The 20,043-nt window shown below is 43.2% G+C and overlaps 1 protein-coding gene across 6 annotated transcripts in view; it reads right to left on the reverse strand.

Moving 5' to 3' along the window:
* Positions 1–20,043, reverse strand: part of LOC137382811 (citron Rho-interacting kinase-like) — a 231,080-nt gene that overhangs the window by 32,315 nt on the left and 178,722 nt on the right. For 4 of the 6 annotated variants that reach the window (XM_068055259.1, XM_068055261.1, XM_068055264.1 and 1 more), the window contains 5 exons: positions 17,944–18,035; positions 15,593–15,694; positions 6,038–6,207; positions 5,822–5,866; positions 3,168–3,248 (listed from right to left, as the gene is read on the reverse strand). In XM_068055259.1, coding sequence (XP_067911360.1) covers positions 3,168–3,248; positions 5,822–5,866; positions 6,038–6,207; positions 15,593–15,694; positions 17,944–18,035 — 490 coding nt within the window. The remainder of the gene's footprint in view (positions 1–3,167; positions 3,249–5,821; positions 5,867–6,037; positions 6,208–15,592; positions 15,695–17,943; positions 18,036–20,043) is intronic. The other 2 variants (XM_068055260.1, XM_068055263.1) reach the window with 1 other exon arrangement.

The raw sequence follows: 20,043 nt of genomic DNA on the forward strand, positions 1-20,043 counted from the left end.
ATACCTGAGACAGTGGAGAGGCCAAGAGAGAGGCAGGTGAGGTAAAGCTGGTTATAGTCAGCATGTGGAAACTGACGCTTTGTTTTCATATGATGTCACTGAAGAGCAGCATGTAGATGCGAAACAGGAGGGGACCAAGGATAGATCCTTGGTGCACACCAGAGGTAAATGTGGGGAGCAGGAAAAGAAGCAAATGCAGCCAATTCTCTGGTTGCAACTGGATAGATAAGAACGGAACCAGGTAAGAGCAGTCCCATCCTGCTGGACGTTGGAGCAGAATTCTGTGGTCAACTGTGTCTAAAGCTGCAGGCAGATCGAAAAGGATGAGGAGAGGTAGTTTACCCTCGTCATAGTTGCATAGGATGTCATTTTTGACTTCGTGCAGAGCCATTTCATAGGAACATAGGGAATAGGAGCAGCAGTAGGCCATTCGGCCCCTTGAGCCTGCTCCGCCATTCAGCCAGATCATGGCTGATCTGCTACCTTCATGTCATTTTCCCGCACTATCCCCATATCCCTTGATATCTTTAATGTCTAGAAACCTATTAATCTCTGTTTTGAACAGAATGAATGACTGAGCCTCCACAGCCCTCTGGGGTAGAGATTTCCAAAGATTCACCACCCTCTGAGTGAAGAAATTCCTCCTTATCTCGGTCCTAAATGGCCTACCTCTTATTCTGAGACTGTATCCCCTGGTTCTAGACGTCCCCCAGCCAGGGGAAACATCCTTCCTGCATCTACCCTGTCTATCCTTTTAAGTATTATGTATGCTTCAATGAGATTACCTCTCAATCTTCTAAACACTAGAGAATATAGGCCCAGTTACTCATCTCTCCTCATAGGACAATCCCGCCATCCCAGGAATTAGTCTGGTGAAACTTGGTTCAGGGGAGACGGTGGCGTAGTGGTAATGTCACTGGACTAGTTATGCAGAGGCCCAGGCTAATGCCCTGGGGACACAGGTTCAAATCCCACTGTGGAAGCTGGTAGAATTTAAATTTAATAATTAAAAATCTGGAATTGAAAGCTAGACTCAGTAATGGTGCCATGAAACTATAATCGATTGTTGTAAAAACCCATCTAGTTCACTAATGTCCTTTAGGGCAGGAAATCTGCTGTCTTTACCTGGTCTGGCCTACATGTGACTCCAGACCCACAGCAGTGGTGACTCTTAACTGCCCTCTGAAATGGCTTAGCAAACTACTCAGTTGTCAAGGGCAATTAGGCATGGACAACAAATGCTGGCCTTGCACGTGACACCCACATCCTACGAAAGAATAAATAAAACTCTCTCTATGGCAAGTATATCCTTCCTTAGGTAAGAAGGGAAAAACTGTACACAATACTCCAGGTGTTGGCTCACTAAGGTTCTAACCAATTGCAATAAAAGGGTAACATACCATTTGCCTTTCTAATTGCTTGCTGCACCTGCATGTTGGCTTTCAGTGACTTATGAACAAAGACACCCAGGTCCCTTTGGACATCAACACTTTCCAACCTCTCACCATTTAAGAAATACTCTGCATTTCTGTTTTTCCTACCAAAGTGGATAAATTCACATAACTCCACATTTTTCCACATTATATTCCATCTGACATGTTCTTGCCCACTTACTTAGCCTGTCTAAATCCCCTGCATCCTCCTCACAACTCACATTCCCACCTAGATTTGCAGCATCAGCAAACTTGGAAATATTACATTTAGGGCGGCACAGTGGCACAGTGGCTAGCACCGCAGCCTCACAACTCCAGCGACCCGGGTTCGGTTCTGGGTACTGTCTGTGCAGAGTTTGCAAGTTCTCCCTGTGACCGCGTGAGTTTCCTCTTGGTGCTCTGGTTTCCTCCCACATGCCAAAGACTTGCAGGTTGATAGGTAAATTGGCCATTGTAAAAAATAAAATAAAATTGCCCCTAGTGTAGGTAGGTGGTAGGAGAATTGAGGGAAGGCAGGGATGTGAGAGGCAAAAATGGGATTAATATAGGATTAGTATAAATGGGTGGTTGATGGTTGGCATGCACTTGGTGGGCCGAAGGGCCTGTTTCGGTATGGTATCTCTCTTTGACTCTATTTGGTCCCCACATCCAAATCATTGATATAGATTGTGATTAGCTGGGGCCCAAGCACTGATCCTTGCAGTACCCCACTATTCACAGCCTGCCAACCTGAGAATGACCCATTTATTCCTACTCTCCGTTTTCTGTCTGTCAACCAATTCTTAATCCATGCCAGTATATTACCCCCAAACCCATGTGCTCTAATTTTGCTTAATAATCTCTTGTGTGGGACCTTATTGAAAGCCTTCTGAAAATCCAAATACACATCTACTGGTTCCCCCTTTTTCTATTCTGCTAGTTACATCCTCAAAAAAACTACAACAGGTTTGACAAACATGATTTCCCTTTCATAAATCCATGTAGACTCTACCCGATCCTACCACTATTTTCTCAGTGTCTAGTTATCACATCCTTTATAATAGATTCTAGCATTTTCCCTACTACTGATGTCAGGCTAACAGGTCTGTAGTTCCTGGTTTTCTCTCTCCCTCCTTTCTTAAATAGTGGGGTTATATTTGCTATCGTCCAATCTTCAGGAACTGCTCCAGAATCTATAGAATTTTGGAAGATGATCACCAATGCATCCAATTCAGTACTACGGCAGGGGTGGAAAGCTGATTGGAGGGATTCAAACATTAAGCTCTGAGAAAGATGAACATAGATTTGGGAGATAACTCCACGTTCAAGGACTTTGGAGAGGAAAGGAAGGTTGGAGATAAGGCAATAGTTTGCAAGGACAAAAAGAGGTCGAGGGCTGATTTTTTGAGGAGAGTTTTGATGACGACAGATTTGAAGGAGAGAGGAAACAGTACCAGAGAAGCGAGAACCATGAATAATGGTGTATTATGGCAATTGCTGTCTTGTTGCATCCTTCCCCTACATTGCCTTTAAAATCTAGTGCCAAGCCTACTTTTCTCCCTATCTCTTCCCAAAATAAAATCTTCCTAAAGTATTTATAACATCAGCTTTTTGTGCAGGAGGGACATCTCAGGCTTCAGTTTAATTTCATCTTCTGAATAGAATAGAAGATGAAATAGCCTGTATTTCCACATGTAGTGAGTGCACCAAGCAGTAGCCACAGGAAGAATCCATTTACTCTACCTCCCAACATACCTGCTCAGTGAGCGGCAGAGTGCAGTTTATATCCAAACGGTCATCTCCCTCCAGTTTCAGCAATGAGTTTCCCAGTAACTTCTGCAGGAATTAAACAGTCACATTACAGTGTGGATGTACAAACACACACTAGTGTCCCCACATCTACGGAATTTGTACATTTCATTGGGGAAAATACTTGTGTAGAAGATACTCTATGACAATGAGAGAGGGAGGGGAAGGAGAACAAAGAATATAGGAGACAGAGCCACAGACCATTTTTAAACAAACACACACACTCCAAACAAACCTGCAAACTCAACTCATAATTTTAGGTTTGGATTTTCTTCTTCTTAGATCAGTCACTCTAGCACTTAGACACCAAGACAGCTCAGATACAAGGAAATGCGCTGACCAACAAATAAAGAGAATCTAGAGGATGGAGGTTATTTTACAGTTAAATCGCATCAAGCAATGGTTAGCAACGCCTTCAGAATCAAGCATCACTACAAATGTGAAAGCACCACATTAAAAACTCTGAAGCTCTTTCAAAGAGCTGTCACAGGTGCGATGGGCCAAATGATCTCTATCTATGCTGTAAGATTCCATGATTCTACAGGGTTTCAACTGTTAATACTGAAGTACTTAAAAAAAAAACATAGTTCCAGTCTAAAGCATGCCAGCTTATTTTTGCCTGTAAAGTATTAAGTGATTCAATGTGGCAATTAGTGCTTGTATGCTGATAACTTAAAACATCATCCTCTTTGTGGGCAGATAAGGAACTGAATATTGAGGTCACTATAAAATAGAAGGATGAACTGTAGCATGGGTCTGTGTTGCACCCTCCACCAGCAGAGAGGAGACATTTCCCATCCTTTGCCATGTTTCCTTTTGGTTCTGGCTGGATAACCTTATGCTTTTTGATGACTTCCATGCTTTGCTGCTTTACTACTACTTCTCTGGATGTGGCCTATGTAAATATCCCTTAAACAAATATAAATACAAAAACAAGAAATGCTGGAACCACTCAGCAGGTCTGGCAGCATCTGTGGAAAGAGAAGCAGAGTTAATGTTTCGGGTCAGTGATCCTTCTTCGGAACTAGCAAATATTAGAAATGTCAAAGATGATAAGCAAGTGAGCCGGGGGTGGGGCAAGAGATAACAAAGGAGAAGGTGTAGATTGGACAAGGCCACATAGCTGACCAAGAGGTCAATGATCAAAGGCAAACAATATGTTAATGCTCTGAAATTCTCGGAGGGATCGTTCCCTCCGCGACACCCTGGTCCACTCCTCCATTACCCCCACCACCTCTTCCCCGTCCCACGGCACCTTCCCCTGCAATCGCAGGAGGTGTAATACCTGCCCATTTACCTCCTCTCTCCTCACTATCCCAGGCCCCAAACACTCCTTTCAGGTGAAGCAGCGATTTACGCACTTCTTTCAATGTAGTATACTGTATTCGCTGCTCACAATGTGGTCTCCTCTACATTGGGGAGACCAAACGCAGACTGGATGACCGCTTTGCAGAACACCTCCGCTCAGTCCGCAAGCAGGACCCTGAGCTTCCGGTTGCTTGCCATTTCAACACTGCCCCCTGCTCTCATGCTCACATCTCTGTCCTGGGCTTGCTGCAGTGTTCCAGTGAACATCAATGCAAGCTTGAGGAACAGCATCTCATTTTCCGATTAGGCACACTACAGCCTGCCGGACTGAACATTGAGTTCAATAATTTCAGAGCATGACGGGCCCCCCATTTTACTTTTATTTTTAGTTATTTTTTTTTTTACATTTTTTACAATTTTTTTTCTTTTGTTTATTTCATTTCATTGTAGTTTATTCAGTTTGCTTACCCACTGTTTTTTTTCATGTTTGTACTTGCTGCTGCTCAATCTTCAGTTCGTTAACACCCTATCTGTACTAATGCTTTGTCTTTCAACACACCATTAACATATTGTTTGCCTTTGTTCCATGACCTCTTGGTCAGCTATGTGGCCTTGTCCAATCTACACCTTCTCCTTTGTTATCTCTTGCCCCACCCCCGGCTCACTTGCTTATAACCTTTGACATTTCTAATATTTGCTTGTTCCAAAGAAGGGTCACTGACCCGAAACGTTAACTCTGCTTCTCTTTCCACAGATGCTGCCAGACCTGCTGAGTGGTTCCAGCATTTCTTGTTTTTAATTCAGATTTCCAGCATCCGCAGTATTTTGCTTTTATAAATACAAAAACCTCATGTAAGCAAAACTGAATGATTTCTCCTGCTGCATCACCTTCTCTAAAGCATGACTCACAGAAAGTAAGAAATAGAAAGACCATTTTGATGGCTTCCTTACTTTAGAAGAACCCTAGGAGGTAGCTATGTGTGATAGTTAGTTGAATACACTGTTATGTTTCCTGGAAAGCTGAGTATGACCTGAAGAGTCTCACGGAGGTGCATACTTCATTCTCTTGATTTAGTTTGGGTACAGAGACTGGACATTTCCTTGAAAGCTACAATAATTATTGTTAAACAAGAGAGCCAGCTTCAAGAAATGCATTTCAGAAAAGCCTGCAAAGCAAGGAAGGTTAGGTTTTAGGCTTTGCCACAGTGAATGCTGGCTTGGTCGATAAGCCTCAAAAAGATAAAAGTCAGAACTGTGCAACATGCTCACGATCAAATGTGCAAACATTGTACCTTCACCAACTGGGCAAGATCATCTTCTCGCTGGGCCACTTCAGCCTGTTATATAGTAATACAGGGGTCATTCCAGAGTTACAGCACATGCTTAGTTAGGTACATGAACTACCAATAGCAAACAAGTCAAATCACTGGATCATAGTAATTGTAAAAAAGCCAACACATAATGAATGAAACGTGAACCGACACTGCATCTATCTACTGAATACTTACAGCAGCTGTCTCTGCTTTTTCACATGACCTTCGTCCACAGGCCACAACAGACTCCAACACATTGACCCAACGCTGTTTTTCTGGGAAGCTCGAAGCAAGCATGTAGAGTGTCTGACCAGGCCAGCAGGTCGTGTGTGGCTGAGACTCCAACTTCAGTATATAAGGCACATCTACAGAGAGAGGAAAAAGCTGAACATGAGAAAGAAAAAACTGCAGAATACAGCAATATCAAAAAGTTATTGCCTCATACTTTAGAATACAAACACCATTACAGGGAAAAATCATGGGAACACTGTCACTTTAAGACATTTATGTGACTTACCATCATATATATTGCATCAAATTTGGGCTGCTCCCTATAGGCCATTCACCCAAGGAGGTGGATGAGTTACATTCCCTACCTTGTAGAGTCATCTTCAACTTTCAAGTGGAAATATCCTCCACATATCACACAGAGCAAGCACAGTTCACCACTCGGAAGCATTGCAAGGCTGATACCCTTTCAAGATATTTTTGATATTACATCATGGCATTGCACAGAAGTTTATTCTTTTCTCACTTGGTCATCAGTTAAGTTACAAGAAAAGATCCAACCTGTAATATCTTTGACGAATACTGGCAACTGGATAATATATAAATGATTTTTGAAAAGGAAGAATGGGGATAAAATCAAATCACATGGATAAACGCAAGTTAATTAAGGAAAGCTGGCATGGATTTCTTAAGGGAAAATCATGTTTAACTAACTTGCTGGAGTTTTTTGAGGAGGTAACAGAGAGGGTTGATGAGGGCAATGCTGTTGATGTGGTGTACATGGACTTTCAAAAGGCATTTGATACAGTGTCACACAAAAGACTTGTGAGCAAACATGTAGCTCATGGAATAAAAGGGATGGTAGCAACATGGATACGAAATTGGCTGAGTGACAGGAAACAAAGAGTAGTGGTTAATGGATGCTTTTTGGGCTGGAGGAAGGTTTGTAGTGGAGTTCCCCAGGGATCAGTGTTGGGACCCTTGCTTTTCCTGATATATATTGATGTACAGGGCACAATTTCAAAGTTTGCAGATGATACGAAACTTGGGAGCATTGTGAACTATAAGGAGGATAGCGTAGAACTTCAAAAGGACATAGACAGGTTGGTGGAATGGGCAGACGGGTGGCACATGAAGTTCAATGCAGAGAAATGTGAAGTGATTCATTTTGGTAGAAAGAACATGGAGAGACAATATAGAATGAAGGGTACAATTCTAAAGGGGGTGCAGGGGCAGAGGAACCTCAGTGTATATGTGCATAAATCATTGAAGGTGGCAGGACAGGTTGAGAGAGAGGTTAACAAAGCATACAGAATCCTGGGCTTTATTAATAGGGGCATAGAGTACAAGTGCAAAGAAGTTACGTTGAACTTGTATAAGATACTAGTTCGGCCTCAGCTGGAGTATTGCGTCCAATTTTGGGCGCCGCATTTGAAAGACATGAGGGCATTGGAGAGAGTACAGAAAAGATTCACGAGAATGCTTCCAGGGATGAGGAATTTCAGTTATGATGATAGTTTGGAGAGGTTAGGACTGTTCTCCTAGAGGAGAAGACTGAGAGGTGATTTGATAGAGATATTCAAAATCATGAGGGGTCTGGACAGAGGAGATAGAGAGAAACCGTTCCCACTTGTGAAAGGATCGAGAACGAGAGGGCACAGATTTAAAAGTGTTTGATAAGAGAAGTAAAAGTGACATGAGGAAAAACTTTTTCACGCAGCGAGTGTTTAAGGTCTGGAATGCACTGCCTCAGAACGTGGTGGAGGCAGGTTCAATTGAAGCATTCAAAAGGGAATTAGACAGTTATATGAAAAATAAGAATGTGCAGGGTTATGGGGAGAAGGCAGGGGAATGGAACTGGGGGAGTTGCTCTTTCAGAGAGCTGGTGCGGACACGATGGGCCGAATAGCCTCCTTCTGCGCGGTAATGATTCTGTGACAGCTGAGTGTGTGGATCATATGGACGGTGCTTCTATTTCAAGACCAAAGGTGTCTTTCCAAGACAAGTAACTAAAGAAAGAAAGACTTGCATTTATATAGCGCCTTTCATGACTACAGGACATCCCAAAGCACTTTGCAGCCAATGAAGTACTTTTGAAGTGTAGTCACTGTTGTAGAAAATGCGGCAGCCCATTTGCGCACAGCAAGTTCCCACAAACTGCAATGTGATAATGACTGGATAATCTGTTTTTGTGATGCTGATTGAGGGACAAATATTGGCCAGGACACCAGGGATAACTCCCCCGCTCTTCTTCAAAATGGTGCCATGGTATCTTTTCAGTCCACCTGAGGGGGCTGACTGCACTGGATTGTCAGCCTTGATTTTTGTGCTCAAGTCTTGGATTGGAACTTGAACTCACAACTTCTGACTCAGAGATGAGAGTGCTACCAACTAACCACAGCTGACATACATGCTTTGTCATTAGCATTTCCTATGATCCAATTCAGAGGAGGTTGGATCTCTGAAGTTTAGTATGACCTATATTAAAACAAGTATACAAAATCCTCTAGAACAAAAAAAACCATCAATTCAAATAATATTTAGTAACTGTAAAAGGATTGTTCCAAGTAGCGGCGTTACTGATGTTCAACAAATTAACTTTTTGAGGGGCCCCCAAAGACATGCCTGTTGTTCAAACAAACAAATTGTAACCTTTCTGGACGGTTTTCTTCCCATTAGATGGTAATGGTACAGGATACTTTCTAATACCTTTGACAACTCCATTTAGAAATTAGAGCATCAGCTTGCATATTCCATTGGACACAAATCATTGTTTTTTATTTTAGCAACCAACTTAATTTTGCCAGTATGAAAACCTTGATTAGTACCACACAGTGAAACCTACATCTACTTCCTTCTTCATAGCTTACAGACGCAATAGGCTTCAGTGCTGTATGATTCTCTGGGAGGCTAAATTGGGCTGTTTACCGTTTTTAGGCAGAATGCAGCTACCTAATGCTCAGAAATGAGGTCCAAGATGCGCAAGTACACTGGAAGTGCATTGGACACTATCTTGGTAAAGGTGTTTGCATGTGTGCACTGAATGACCGCTGACAACAGGCAGATCATGACGCAAATCAGTGAGCAACACTGTTTTGATGCCAGCACATGCAATTTTCCAACCAATGTCCTCTCTTAACCTTCCACAGCTGAACACAATGTTAAATGAAGAACCACCGCCCCCCCGCCCCCCAGTGCTATTTAAAGGGATCATGAATGACTGATAGGTTAGTTTTTGAATTATTTCTACTGGCTGTCGGTGGAATTGTATAGCAAAACTGGAGTCAACAGAAATCAGGGGGGAAACTCTTCACTGGTTAGAATCATACCTAGCACAAAGGAAGATGGTTGTGGTTGTTGGAGGTCAACCATCACTGCAGGAGTTCCTCAAGGTAGTGTCATAGGCCCAGCCATCTTCAGCTGCTTCATCAATGACCTTCCTTCAATCATAAGGTCAGCAATGGGGATGTTCGCTGATGATTGCACAATGTTCAGCACCATTCAAGACTCCTCAGATACTGAAGAAGTCCGTGTAGAAATGCAGCAAGACCTGGACAATATCCAGGCTTGGGCTGATAAGTGGCAAGTAACATTTGCACCACACAAGTGCCAGGCAATGACCATCTCCAACAAGAGAGAATCTAACCATCTCCCCTTGACATTCAATGGCAATCCGATCACTGAATCCCCCAATGTCAACATCCTGGGGGTTACCATTGACCAGAAACTGAATTGGAGTAGCCATATAATTACCATGGCTACAAGAGCCGGTCAGAGACTAGGAATCCTGCGGCAAGTAACTCACCTCCTGACTCCCCAAAGCCTATCCACCATCTACAAGGCACAAATCAGGAGTGCGATGGAATACTCTTCACTTGCCCGGATGGGTGCATCTCCAACACTCAAGAAGCTCGACACCATCCAGGTAAAAGCAGCCCGCTTGATTGGTACTCCATCTGCAAACATTCACTCCCTCCACCACCGATGCACAGTGGCAGCAGTGTGTACCATTTACAAGATGCACTGCAGCAATGCATCAAGGCTCCTTAGACAGCACCTTCCAAACCCGTGACCTCTACCATCTAGGACACGAGCAGCAGATGCATGGGAACACCACCACCTGCAAGTTCCCCTCCAAGCCACTCTCCATCCTGACTTGGAACTATGTCGCCGTTCCTTCACTGTCCTGGGTCAAAATCCTGTAACTCCCTTCCTAACAACACGGTTGGTGTACCTACCCCACATGGACTGCAGCAGTTCAAGAAGGCAGCTCACCACCACCTTCTCAAGGGCAATTAGGACTGGGCAATAAATGCTGGCATAGCCAGTGATGCCCACATCCCATGATCAAATAAAAAAATAAATAAATATACTTTTGGAGCTTTCCTATACTTGGCTGAAGTTTGAATAGTCTACAGGGAGTGTTCTGGCTGGTGCTGAAGTACCTTTCTGTTAATGTAAAAGCTTGTGCTGAAACAACTTGCTTCCAGATATGGTTGCCCTGGTAGGGCTTCCTCTGGAAATTTAGCATGACTGGGGGGAGAGAGGCCATGGAGAACAGGAAAAGCTGCTACAGAAGGACTCTCAGTAGGGGGCCATATGTACCAAGGGTATTCAAAGAGCAATTCTCTTCCCTCAGCTTCAGCGAGTACCAATGCATGAGATGGCTTCACTTCACAAAACAGGGTGTGACTGAAATCCATTAACTGCTGTAGCCACAACTGTGATCTCAAAGCAGAGCAAAGGCAGCACTGCCTGTGGCTGTTAAGATGACCTTGGTTCTTAACATTTATCAGTCTGGCCTCTTACAGGCTGCTGCTAAGGGTATAAGCAACATCTTGCTGTGTGCAGTGCACTGCTGTATGGAAGTCACTGAGGCTCTCTTTTGTGTAGAGAAACTGTATAGTTCCATTCACTTTTGCCAGAGACAAGCAGGTAGAGCAAGCACAAGGTGTGCATGGATTGTAGGCTTCCTCATGGTGCAGGGTGCCATTGACTATGGTCTTGGGTGGGCCACATCTAAACTCCACCATTTTGATGAACAGAAAGAGATTCCACTCCCTCAATGTGCAGCTGGTGTGTGACCACAAGGCAGCAAATCACACAGATGAATGTCCATTATTCCAGCATCAGTCCTTATTCCTTCATTCTGCAGCAGTCCTCTGTGCCACCTGTATTTGACCCAGCATGGCAATTTGAAGATTGGCCATTGGGTGAAGGGTTATCAACTCATGACATGGTTCTTGACTCTGTTCTGGAACCCACGCACACACAGACACAGAAGGTCTACAATGACAGTGTTGCTGCCACAAAGAACATTACAGAGCACATCAAGCAATACTTCCGTTGGACTGCTCTGGAAGAGCCCTGCAGTACTCGGCTGAGCGAGTTTCAAGATGTGTATTAGTATGCTGCACAATCTCACCATCAAGGGAACAGCCCTTGGCACAATCTATCAGCAAGAAGCTGAGGAGCAGCAGGACAAGGAAAGAAGAGCAAGTGAAACAGCAAGTGAAAGAACAGGAAAATGAAGGGAGGCTACAACAGAGATCAAATAATTCATGAGCAATACCAGTAACCTCAGCATTTACCCAGAATCCCACGTTCATCTATCATTAACCATCTCATTGTCCTCTTTCCAACAACTCAAAAATAAAGACCACCAGAAAATACACATTTATAAATTCAATCTTTAATTAATGCATAAAAATATAAACTAATCATGCTTAGGAACAGGCATTCCCTTAGTGCCTGTCTCCTGTGTGCCTTTGCCTATCATAGTGTTTCTATAAGGTGCTTCCCCAATGGCTGCAGCATGGCTGGTGGAAGGCTAATGACCTACAATTGAGATGACTGTAGATGGCCTTGGATGGCAACCGTGAACAGCTCTGGGTCTAAAAAAAGGCATGGCCTCAAACTGCACCATCTTGGCCTGGGTGGCTGACAAGCAACAGCAAGGACACAGAGAGTAGCAGGGGTATGAGCATGAATATCACGATTCTGAAAGAGTCATGGAGTCACTGCCATTCTCCTTGGATGGTGCCACAGCAATCTGACTACTTTGCTAGCAAACAGATTGATGGATTGTTGCGATGCCCTGGAAGACCCTTTGAACGGAAGTATCCAGAGCCATAGGGCGGTGCAGTGGTTAGCACCGCAGCCTTACAGCTCCAGCAACCCGGTTCAGTTCTGGGTACTGCCTGTGTGGAGTTTGAAAGTTCTCCCTGTGACCGCGTGGGTTTCCGCCGGTGCTCTGGTTTCTTCCCACAGCCAAAGACTTGCAGGTTGATAGGTAAACTGGCCATTGTAAATTGCCCCTAGTGTAGGTAGGTGGTAGGAGAATGGTGGGGATGTCGTAGGGAATATGGGATTAATATAGGATTAGTATAAATGGGTGGTTGTTAGTCGGCACAGACTCGGTGGGCCGAAGGGCCTGTTTCAGTGCTGTATCTCTAAATAAATAAATACATGAGTCATAGAGTCATTTACAGCACAGAAAGGGGCAGTCTGAGTTTGCAAGGCAGCTTTCAGAGATTCAACTACAGCACTCAGATCTTTGACAGAAGCACTACATCGGCCATCAGACGTTGCATCATGGCGAGATCCAGTCATGGAGATGACCACCACTTCATGCTGGAAAGTGCGTGCTCGAAGTTCTGCACAAAGTCAAGTTGGTGCTGAACATCTCCATGCTCCTTGACATCATGTGCAGGTTTTCCAGTGCACCAAGCTTTTGGTTATGTACACCCATCAGCCTTCTTCTGTAGCCTGAGTCAAAGTTCTCATCTGCAGCAGAACTAGTGTGTGATCTCACCCTCCAACAAGATGGCACCCTTTTCCTTTCCCCCAACCCTGGCTCTTGCACATTTTTGCCAGTGTCTCACCACCTGCAGCTCTCTACTCTATCCTAGCCTCTAACATACTTAGTTGCTGAGCTGGTGGCTGTAAGTGTAAGACTGAATAACGGTGTCTGTTCATCTTCACCGTTTTCTTCCTCTGATTGAGAAGGTTCCAGTCCTTGGGTATCTGAAATGAAAAAAAAAGTGCCAAAGGTTGGGTTGCGGTGAGGGGATAGGAGAAAGTAATAAGTACACGTGTACACCATCTGCAGCTTGAGTCAGAAGAGATTGTAGGATGAGAGGAGGTTTAGGACAGCACTTTCTCCTCCATGAGGGTCAAAACATGCAGACATGCTTGTCCTTCCTCAGTTCTTTCTTGTCCTGCAAGAAAGAGGGAAGTGTGTCAGTGAGTGTCCTGCAATATGTTTGGGCATCGTGGCTGTCATGGTTCAATAGCTGCCAGGGTGCATGAGCTGCAAGTTGTGAGTGAGAGGCCTGCAATAGTACTAAGAGTGCGAGGTTGAGGTAAAGCATGAACTGAATGGCTGAGTACTGATTGATGGAAATTTTTAGTAGGTAGGTACGAGGGTGTAGTGAATTAAGTAGTGGATGAGGGTACTGTTTGGGTTTCTCACAGGAGTTATCAGCCAAATTTGAAGGGAATATACTTTGTCTCCTAGCAGCCACCCTTCAAGTCTGTTTGTAGGCCCAAAGAGGTCAGAGAGCCTGAACTACTGTGGGATGAAAGCATCATGGCAACTCCCTGGGAATTTGGCACACACCTACATAAACCTTTTCTTGTGGTTGTACACCAGCTGAACATTGATGGACTGGAATCCCCTGTGAGGTACAAGTAGCCTTGGTTGATCTGGAACTGTGCTGATTGCCTTGTGTGTGTAGGCGCCCTGCACCTGTGGGAAGCCAGACAGAGATGCAAACTCAAGCATCCACTCATTCTGACTATTGTCATCATGTGTGAAGTTAACATAAGCGCTGGCCCAGGGAAACAACCCATCATTAACCTGCCTTATGCATTTATGCGTAGCCGACTAGGAATTCCTAGACTGGACTCCGGCAGTTCCATGGAAAAATCTGGAGGCAAAAACGTTGAGGGCGGTGGTCACTTTCACAGCCACTAGTAATGCATAGCCATCAGGTCCAGCAGGGGGCAGGTCTCCTGGGAGGTTGCAGATTTTTGGATACTAAAGGAATCATGTGATATGGGGATAGTGTCGGAAGGTGGAGACGAGGTAGATCAGCCATGATTTTATTGAGAGGCAGAGCAGACTTGAATGGCCTACTCCTGCTTCTATTTCTTTTGTTCTTGTGACTACTTGATGTGACCACCTCAGCCTCTGGAAGCACTGCTCATCCAAAAGGTCAAGGTAACTAAACCTATGCCCATACACCTTGCTATGTAGGTAATGCCTCGTGAGCTCAACCCCTCTGCTGACGGCTGCATGTCTCTCCACAGCAAGCTGCTGCAGCTAATGGACATTTTGCTCTTTGCCTGAGGTCCAATCTAAGGCAGCCATGGTGCCACCCAGCCTGATATTGAGTGCCATTAGATCCAAAATGCAGAAATTAGTCTCTCACCCCAAGTACTCTCAACTAACCCCTTCTCAGTGGTAGGCAAGAAACTATGAGAACTGAGTATTTACTGCTATATTTGCCTGACCTTATGAGCCACTTGAATTAATGTTATCTTTTTGCCTTGGTTTCTGTTGGCATTCTTCCATCTACGAGAGATGACGGACATACATCAAACAATACATTTAGGTGAGGTGTCTTCATATGGTGCACCTTTGCTGATGGTTGTGGAGGCCAATCCTTAAGAGGCAGGTTCTGTCATAAGTGCCGCATGTGAAGCTGTCAGATGACATTTTGGGTTGTTGCTTTCGACATTGGTGCCTATTGCCACGGGTGAGTTAAATGTGATGTTAAATTTAAATACTGGTAGAAATATGGCTCCAGTTCCATAATTTACATATTCAAATCACTAACCCGCTCTTCTGGTGGAGTTTAAGCGCAAGCAGCCGAAAGTGCCCAAGTTAAACTTGGAAGTCAGCATGCTGGAGCCGACTTCCAGACGCACTGACATTTTCACTGATTTTAACCCCCTCCCCACCCAAGCCAAAATCCAAGCACTCCTCAGTGTTAAAAGTCCTCCCTCCATCTCAGATAACCAAAAGGTTCAATTCATTAGGGCAAGATCTTAACTCACTCAAACCAATTCACTTAGAGGTAAAAATCGGGCCCTTTAATTCTAACACTAAAGGACAAAGTCTTTTCACCTTGTTGAGCAAATTGAACTGGTCTCAATGTATTTAACATCTCCACTACTTAAGGCGAGAGATCCTTGCTGAAGAAGGATCATACTTTGACTTTTCTGGTAAAATAAGTGAAAAAAACTATTCTTCTACACTTGGTTCTTTTTATACAAGCATCTTCCCTCTAATCAGTGTCACCTTTAACATTCTTACTGGAATCAGGAACCTGTTTTGAAGAAAATGCAGAGACAAACACTACTGCTTGACAGTCTTGGGTACAGCCATGCCTATAAACTGCTTTTAACTTCCTCTCAGACCCTGTATTTATAGAACATTTTATCAGAAAACATTATAGTTATGTAGCTGATACAATACTGAGCGTTTTTCCCCTTAATACCACAGCTCAGTCTCACCTGTCTTTGCAGTATTTACAAGTTCAGAGGCTCCAACAGCTCCATGAACTGTCACATCTCCATCAGGCAGGCATAGCTCAAACTCATCAATTGGTCTTTGTCCTGTTCAAAGGGAATAGGAACCATTATGCTACTTAATTTAAACTCAATCACTAACCACAGCCCTACTGAGGAAAACATTTTACAGTGTGCACAAAATCTTTCTGTAAATCATTCCTTTTCAGAACCTTAAAAATGTGAAACTGCTTACCTCCCTCAGTTATTTCGTGCACGGGGAAGATAGCTGCTACTGGCTAACAACCCAACTAGATCGACTTAGTTGCAAGTCATTAACAGTTGCAATATCTGTTACAACAAATCAAATTCTATAAGCCAGTTCCATTTAGTTTGGTGGTATAAAATCAACCAGCTTGGACAATTTTAATTCTTTGCTGTCTCTCCCCAGACCAACTACTACTTTTACCCTTCTTTATGTGTCAATGCTATTTGAGCTAGAATTAAATGATTCATACCCAACTCTTCCACTCTATCACATCTGGTACTAAATCTTGGTTCAATAACACTGTGGATCAGAAATGTCATATTTGGCATCTTCAACAGTGATCTCAGGCAACCTCTGTACGGGTAAACTCCTAAACCCAACATTATTAAAAATAAGCAATAGATTTTGTGCCACTCCAAGTCTTCTGGCCAATTTCCAAAGCTAACCTGTAAGTTCTATGAACATCGATGCACAATTGCCAGACTTCCTAAAGAGAAAGCTGAATTATTTACCTCATTTTTCTCTATATGTAACCTTAAATGATCTTAGTAAAGAACCTACCGAAATGGATTCATTCTGCTCAATCAACTCTGCCTTCTGAACTCCATTAAGGCTTCTGCTCCAGACACAATAAATGGGAGGATACTGAGAGGTATAGAGGAAGTGAGGAATCCTGCAGAGTATGTCTACAGAACCCTGAAGATAGCAGGACATGTCAATAAAGTGGTTAAGAAGTCATATGGAATCCATTCTTCTATTAGCCAAGGTATAGAATATAAAAGTAGGGAGGTTATGCTGGAACTATATAAATCAATAGTTAGGTCACAACTTGAGTACTGTGTGCAGTTCTGGTCACCTCATTACAGAAAGGATGTAGCTGCACTGGAGAGGGTACAGAGGAGATTTACGAGGATGTTGCCGGGACTGGAAAAATGCAGCTTTGAGGAAAGATTGCATAGGCTGGGGTTGTTCTCCTTGGAACAGAGGAGGCTGAGGGGAGATTTGATTGAGATGTACAAAATTGTGAGGGGCCTGGATAGAGTGGTTGGGAAGGGCCTATTTACCTTAGCAGAGGGGTCAGTGATTAGGTGGCATAGATTTAAAGTGATTGGTAAAACGATTAGAGCGGAGATGAGGAAAAATGTTTTCACCCAGATGGTGGTGGGGGTCTGGAACTCACTGCCTGAAAGGGTGGTAGAGGCAGAAAGCCTCATCTCATTTAAAAGGTGCCTGGATGTGCACCTGAAGTGCTGTAACCTGCAGGGCTACAGACCAAATGCTGAAAAGTGGGATTAGGCTGGGTGGCTCTTTTTTTTTTGTCTGGTGCAAACACGATGGGCTAAGTGGCCTCTTTCTGTGCCATAAACTTTCTATAGTTCTATGGTACCCCTTTCACTATTTTAAAATTTTTGTCCTATTTTTTTTCAATCTTATTCCTAATCCAGCTTTCAGTCTCCTTGAAAGTTTGCTGTATCACCTTACCACAATAGAGATTCCCTATTCTCCTTCAAACTACTTTTAAATCAATATCATATTGAAGGTGTTAACTCTGAAAATTACTCTTCAGCTTAAACATTCTGGATGAATCCACAATCATTGGTAGCTACCGTTTACAGTATGACTGCCAATATATGTTATACATCTCTTTGCCCTGGAACATCTAGTCGTGCCTCAGACATCGCCAAAGCCTTTGAATAACTGGGAGCCCGAATTGATGAAAGATTTCCCAAAATATACCACACTTAGGAATTCATGTGCTTCATCTCCACTGCATCACAGACAGCAACAGCATAAAAAGTAAACAGAACATATTTAACATCAAGAACAAAGCAAATCTCAAAGTTCAGGACTCTCCTGAAGTCTCTGGGTTCACATTTTACTCACTGCCCCAATATGGCAAGAATTTCATATCCTTTACTCTTTCTATATCCATCAACTACAGCAGAAGCATGACTTCTGACACTGTTTAGTGAATGTCTACACTAGATTGTTCCCCCTACAGAAGCCCCATCAGCAATCAGTGGATGATCACAAGGTTGTGTATTAGATTAACACGTCCGAAATATTGCTGAAAACATTTAGTACTTACCATCTATTGAATCATTTTCATAAAGGAAAACTTTTGATTCTTCCAGGATAATGTACTTCCGCTCCCAACCCTGTTGCCCTCGTTTCCCATTTCTGACAAAATAAAAAACTATAATGAGGTGGCAGAAGACTGCAAAACAGCTACACACTTGGGCAATGTTTAGAACCAATGAATATTTCAAGGTACTAAAGCCAAGGACATTGACTGAAGCTCAGCCAGTAGCCATATTCAAGTAAATATCCAGCCCTCAGGAACCTCTCCCAAACACATTCCCACAGACATGCAGGATCAGATGATTGTGTTAAGGAGCATACGAACATACATACAAACTAGGAGCAGGTCACTCATCCCCTCAAGCCTGCTTCGCCATTCAATAAGATCATGGCTGATCTGATTGTAACCTCGACTCCACATTCCTGCCTACCCCCGATAACCTTTCACCCCCTTGCTTATCAAGAATTTATCTACCTCTGCCTTAAAAATATTTAAAGTCTCTGCTTCCACTGTCCTTTGAGGAAGAGTTCCAAAGACTCACGACCCCGAAAGAAAAAAATTCTCCTCATCTCTGTCTTAAATGGGCGACTCCTTATTTTTAAAGTGACCCCTAGTTCTAGATTCTCCCACAAGGAGAAACATCCTTTCCACATCCACCCTGTCAAGACCCCTCAGGATCTTATGTTTCAATCAAGTCGCCTCTTACTGTCCTAAACTCCAGTGGATACAAGCCTAGCCTGTCCAACCTTTCCTCAGAAGACAACCCGCCCATTCCAGGTATTAGTCTAGTAAATTTTCTTTGAACTGCCTCCAACGCCTTTACATCCTTCCATAAATAAGGAGACCAATACTGAACGCAGTACTCCAGATGCGGTCTCACCAATGCCCTGTATAACTGAAGCATAATCTCCCTACTTTTGTATTCAATTCCCCTTGCAATAAATGATAACATTCTATTAGCTTTCCTAATTATTTGCTGAACCTGCATACTAACCTTTTGCGATTCATGCACTAGGACACCCAAACCCCTCTGTATCTCAGAGCTCTGTAATCTCTCACCAATTAGATAATATGTTTCTGTTTTATTCTTCCTGCCAAATTGGACAATTTCACATTTTCCCACATTATACTGCATTTGCCAGATCTTTTCCCACTCACTTAACCTGTCTATATCATCACTTTGCAGCCTCCTTATGTCCTCTTCACAAGTTACTTTCCCACCTATCTTTGTGTCATCAGCAAATTTAGCAACCATACCTTCGGTCCCTTCATCCAAGTCATTTATATAAACTGCAAAATGTTGAGGCCCCGGCACTGATCCTTGTGGCACACCACTCGTTATATCTTGCCAACCAAAAAATGATCCATTTATGCCTACTCTGTTTCCTGTTAGCTAGCCAATCTTCTATCCATGCCAATATGTTACCCTCACACCATGAGCTTTTATTTTCCACAATTACTTTTGATGTGGTATTTTATCAAATGCCTTCTGGAAATCTAAGTACAGTACATCCACCAGTTTCCCTTTATACACAGCAGATGTTACTTTTTCAAAGAACTCCAATAAATTGGTTAAACATAATTTCCCTTTCACAAAACCATGTTGACTCTGCCTGATTACCTTGAATTTTTCTAAATGCCCTGCTATAACGTCTTTAATAATAGCTTCTAACATTTTCCCTAAGACAGATGTTAAGCTAACTGGCCTGTAGTTTCCTGCTTTCTGTCTCCCTTTTGAATAAAGAAGTTACATTTGCGATTTTCCAATCTAATGGAACCTTCTGAATCTAGGGAATTTTGGAAAATTAAAACCAACGCATCAACTATCTCACTAGCCACTTCCTTTAAGACCCTAGGATGACGTCCATCAGGACCCAGGGACAAGTCAGCCTGCAACTCCAACAATTTGCTCAGTCCCACTTCCCTGATGATTGTCATTTTCTTGAGTTCTTCCCTCCCTCCCATTTCCTGATTTACAACTATTTCTGAGATGTTACTTATATCCTCTATAGTGAAGACCAATGCAAAATACCTGTTCAATTCATCTGCCATCTCCTTATTTTCCCTTACTAATTCCCCAGACTCACTTTCTGTAGGACCAACGCT

This window comes from Heterodontus francisci, chromosome 23, assembly GCF_036365525.1.
Source record: "Heterodontus francisci isolate sHetFra1 chromosome 23, sHetFra1.hap1, whole genome shotgun sequence".
In the NCBI taxonomy this organism is placed as follows: Eukaryota; Metazoa; Chordata; class Chondrichthyes; order Heterodontiformes; family Heterodontidae; genus Heterodontus; species Heterodontus francisci.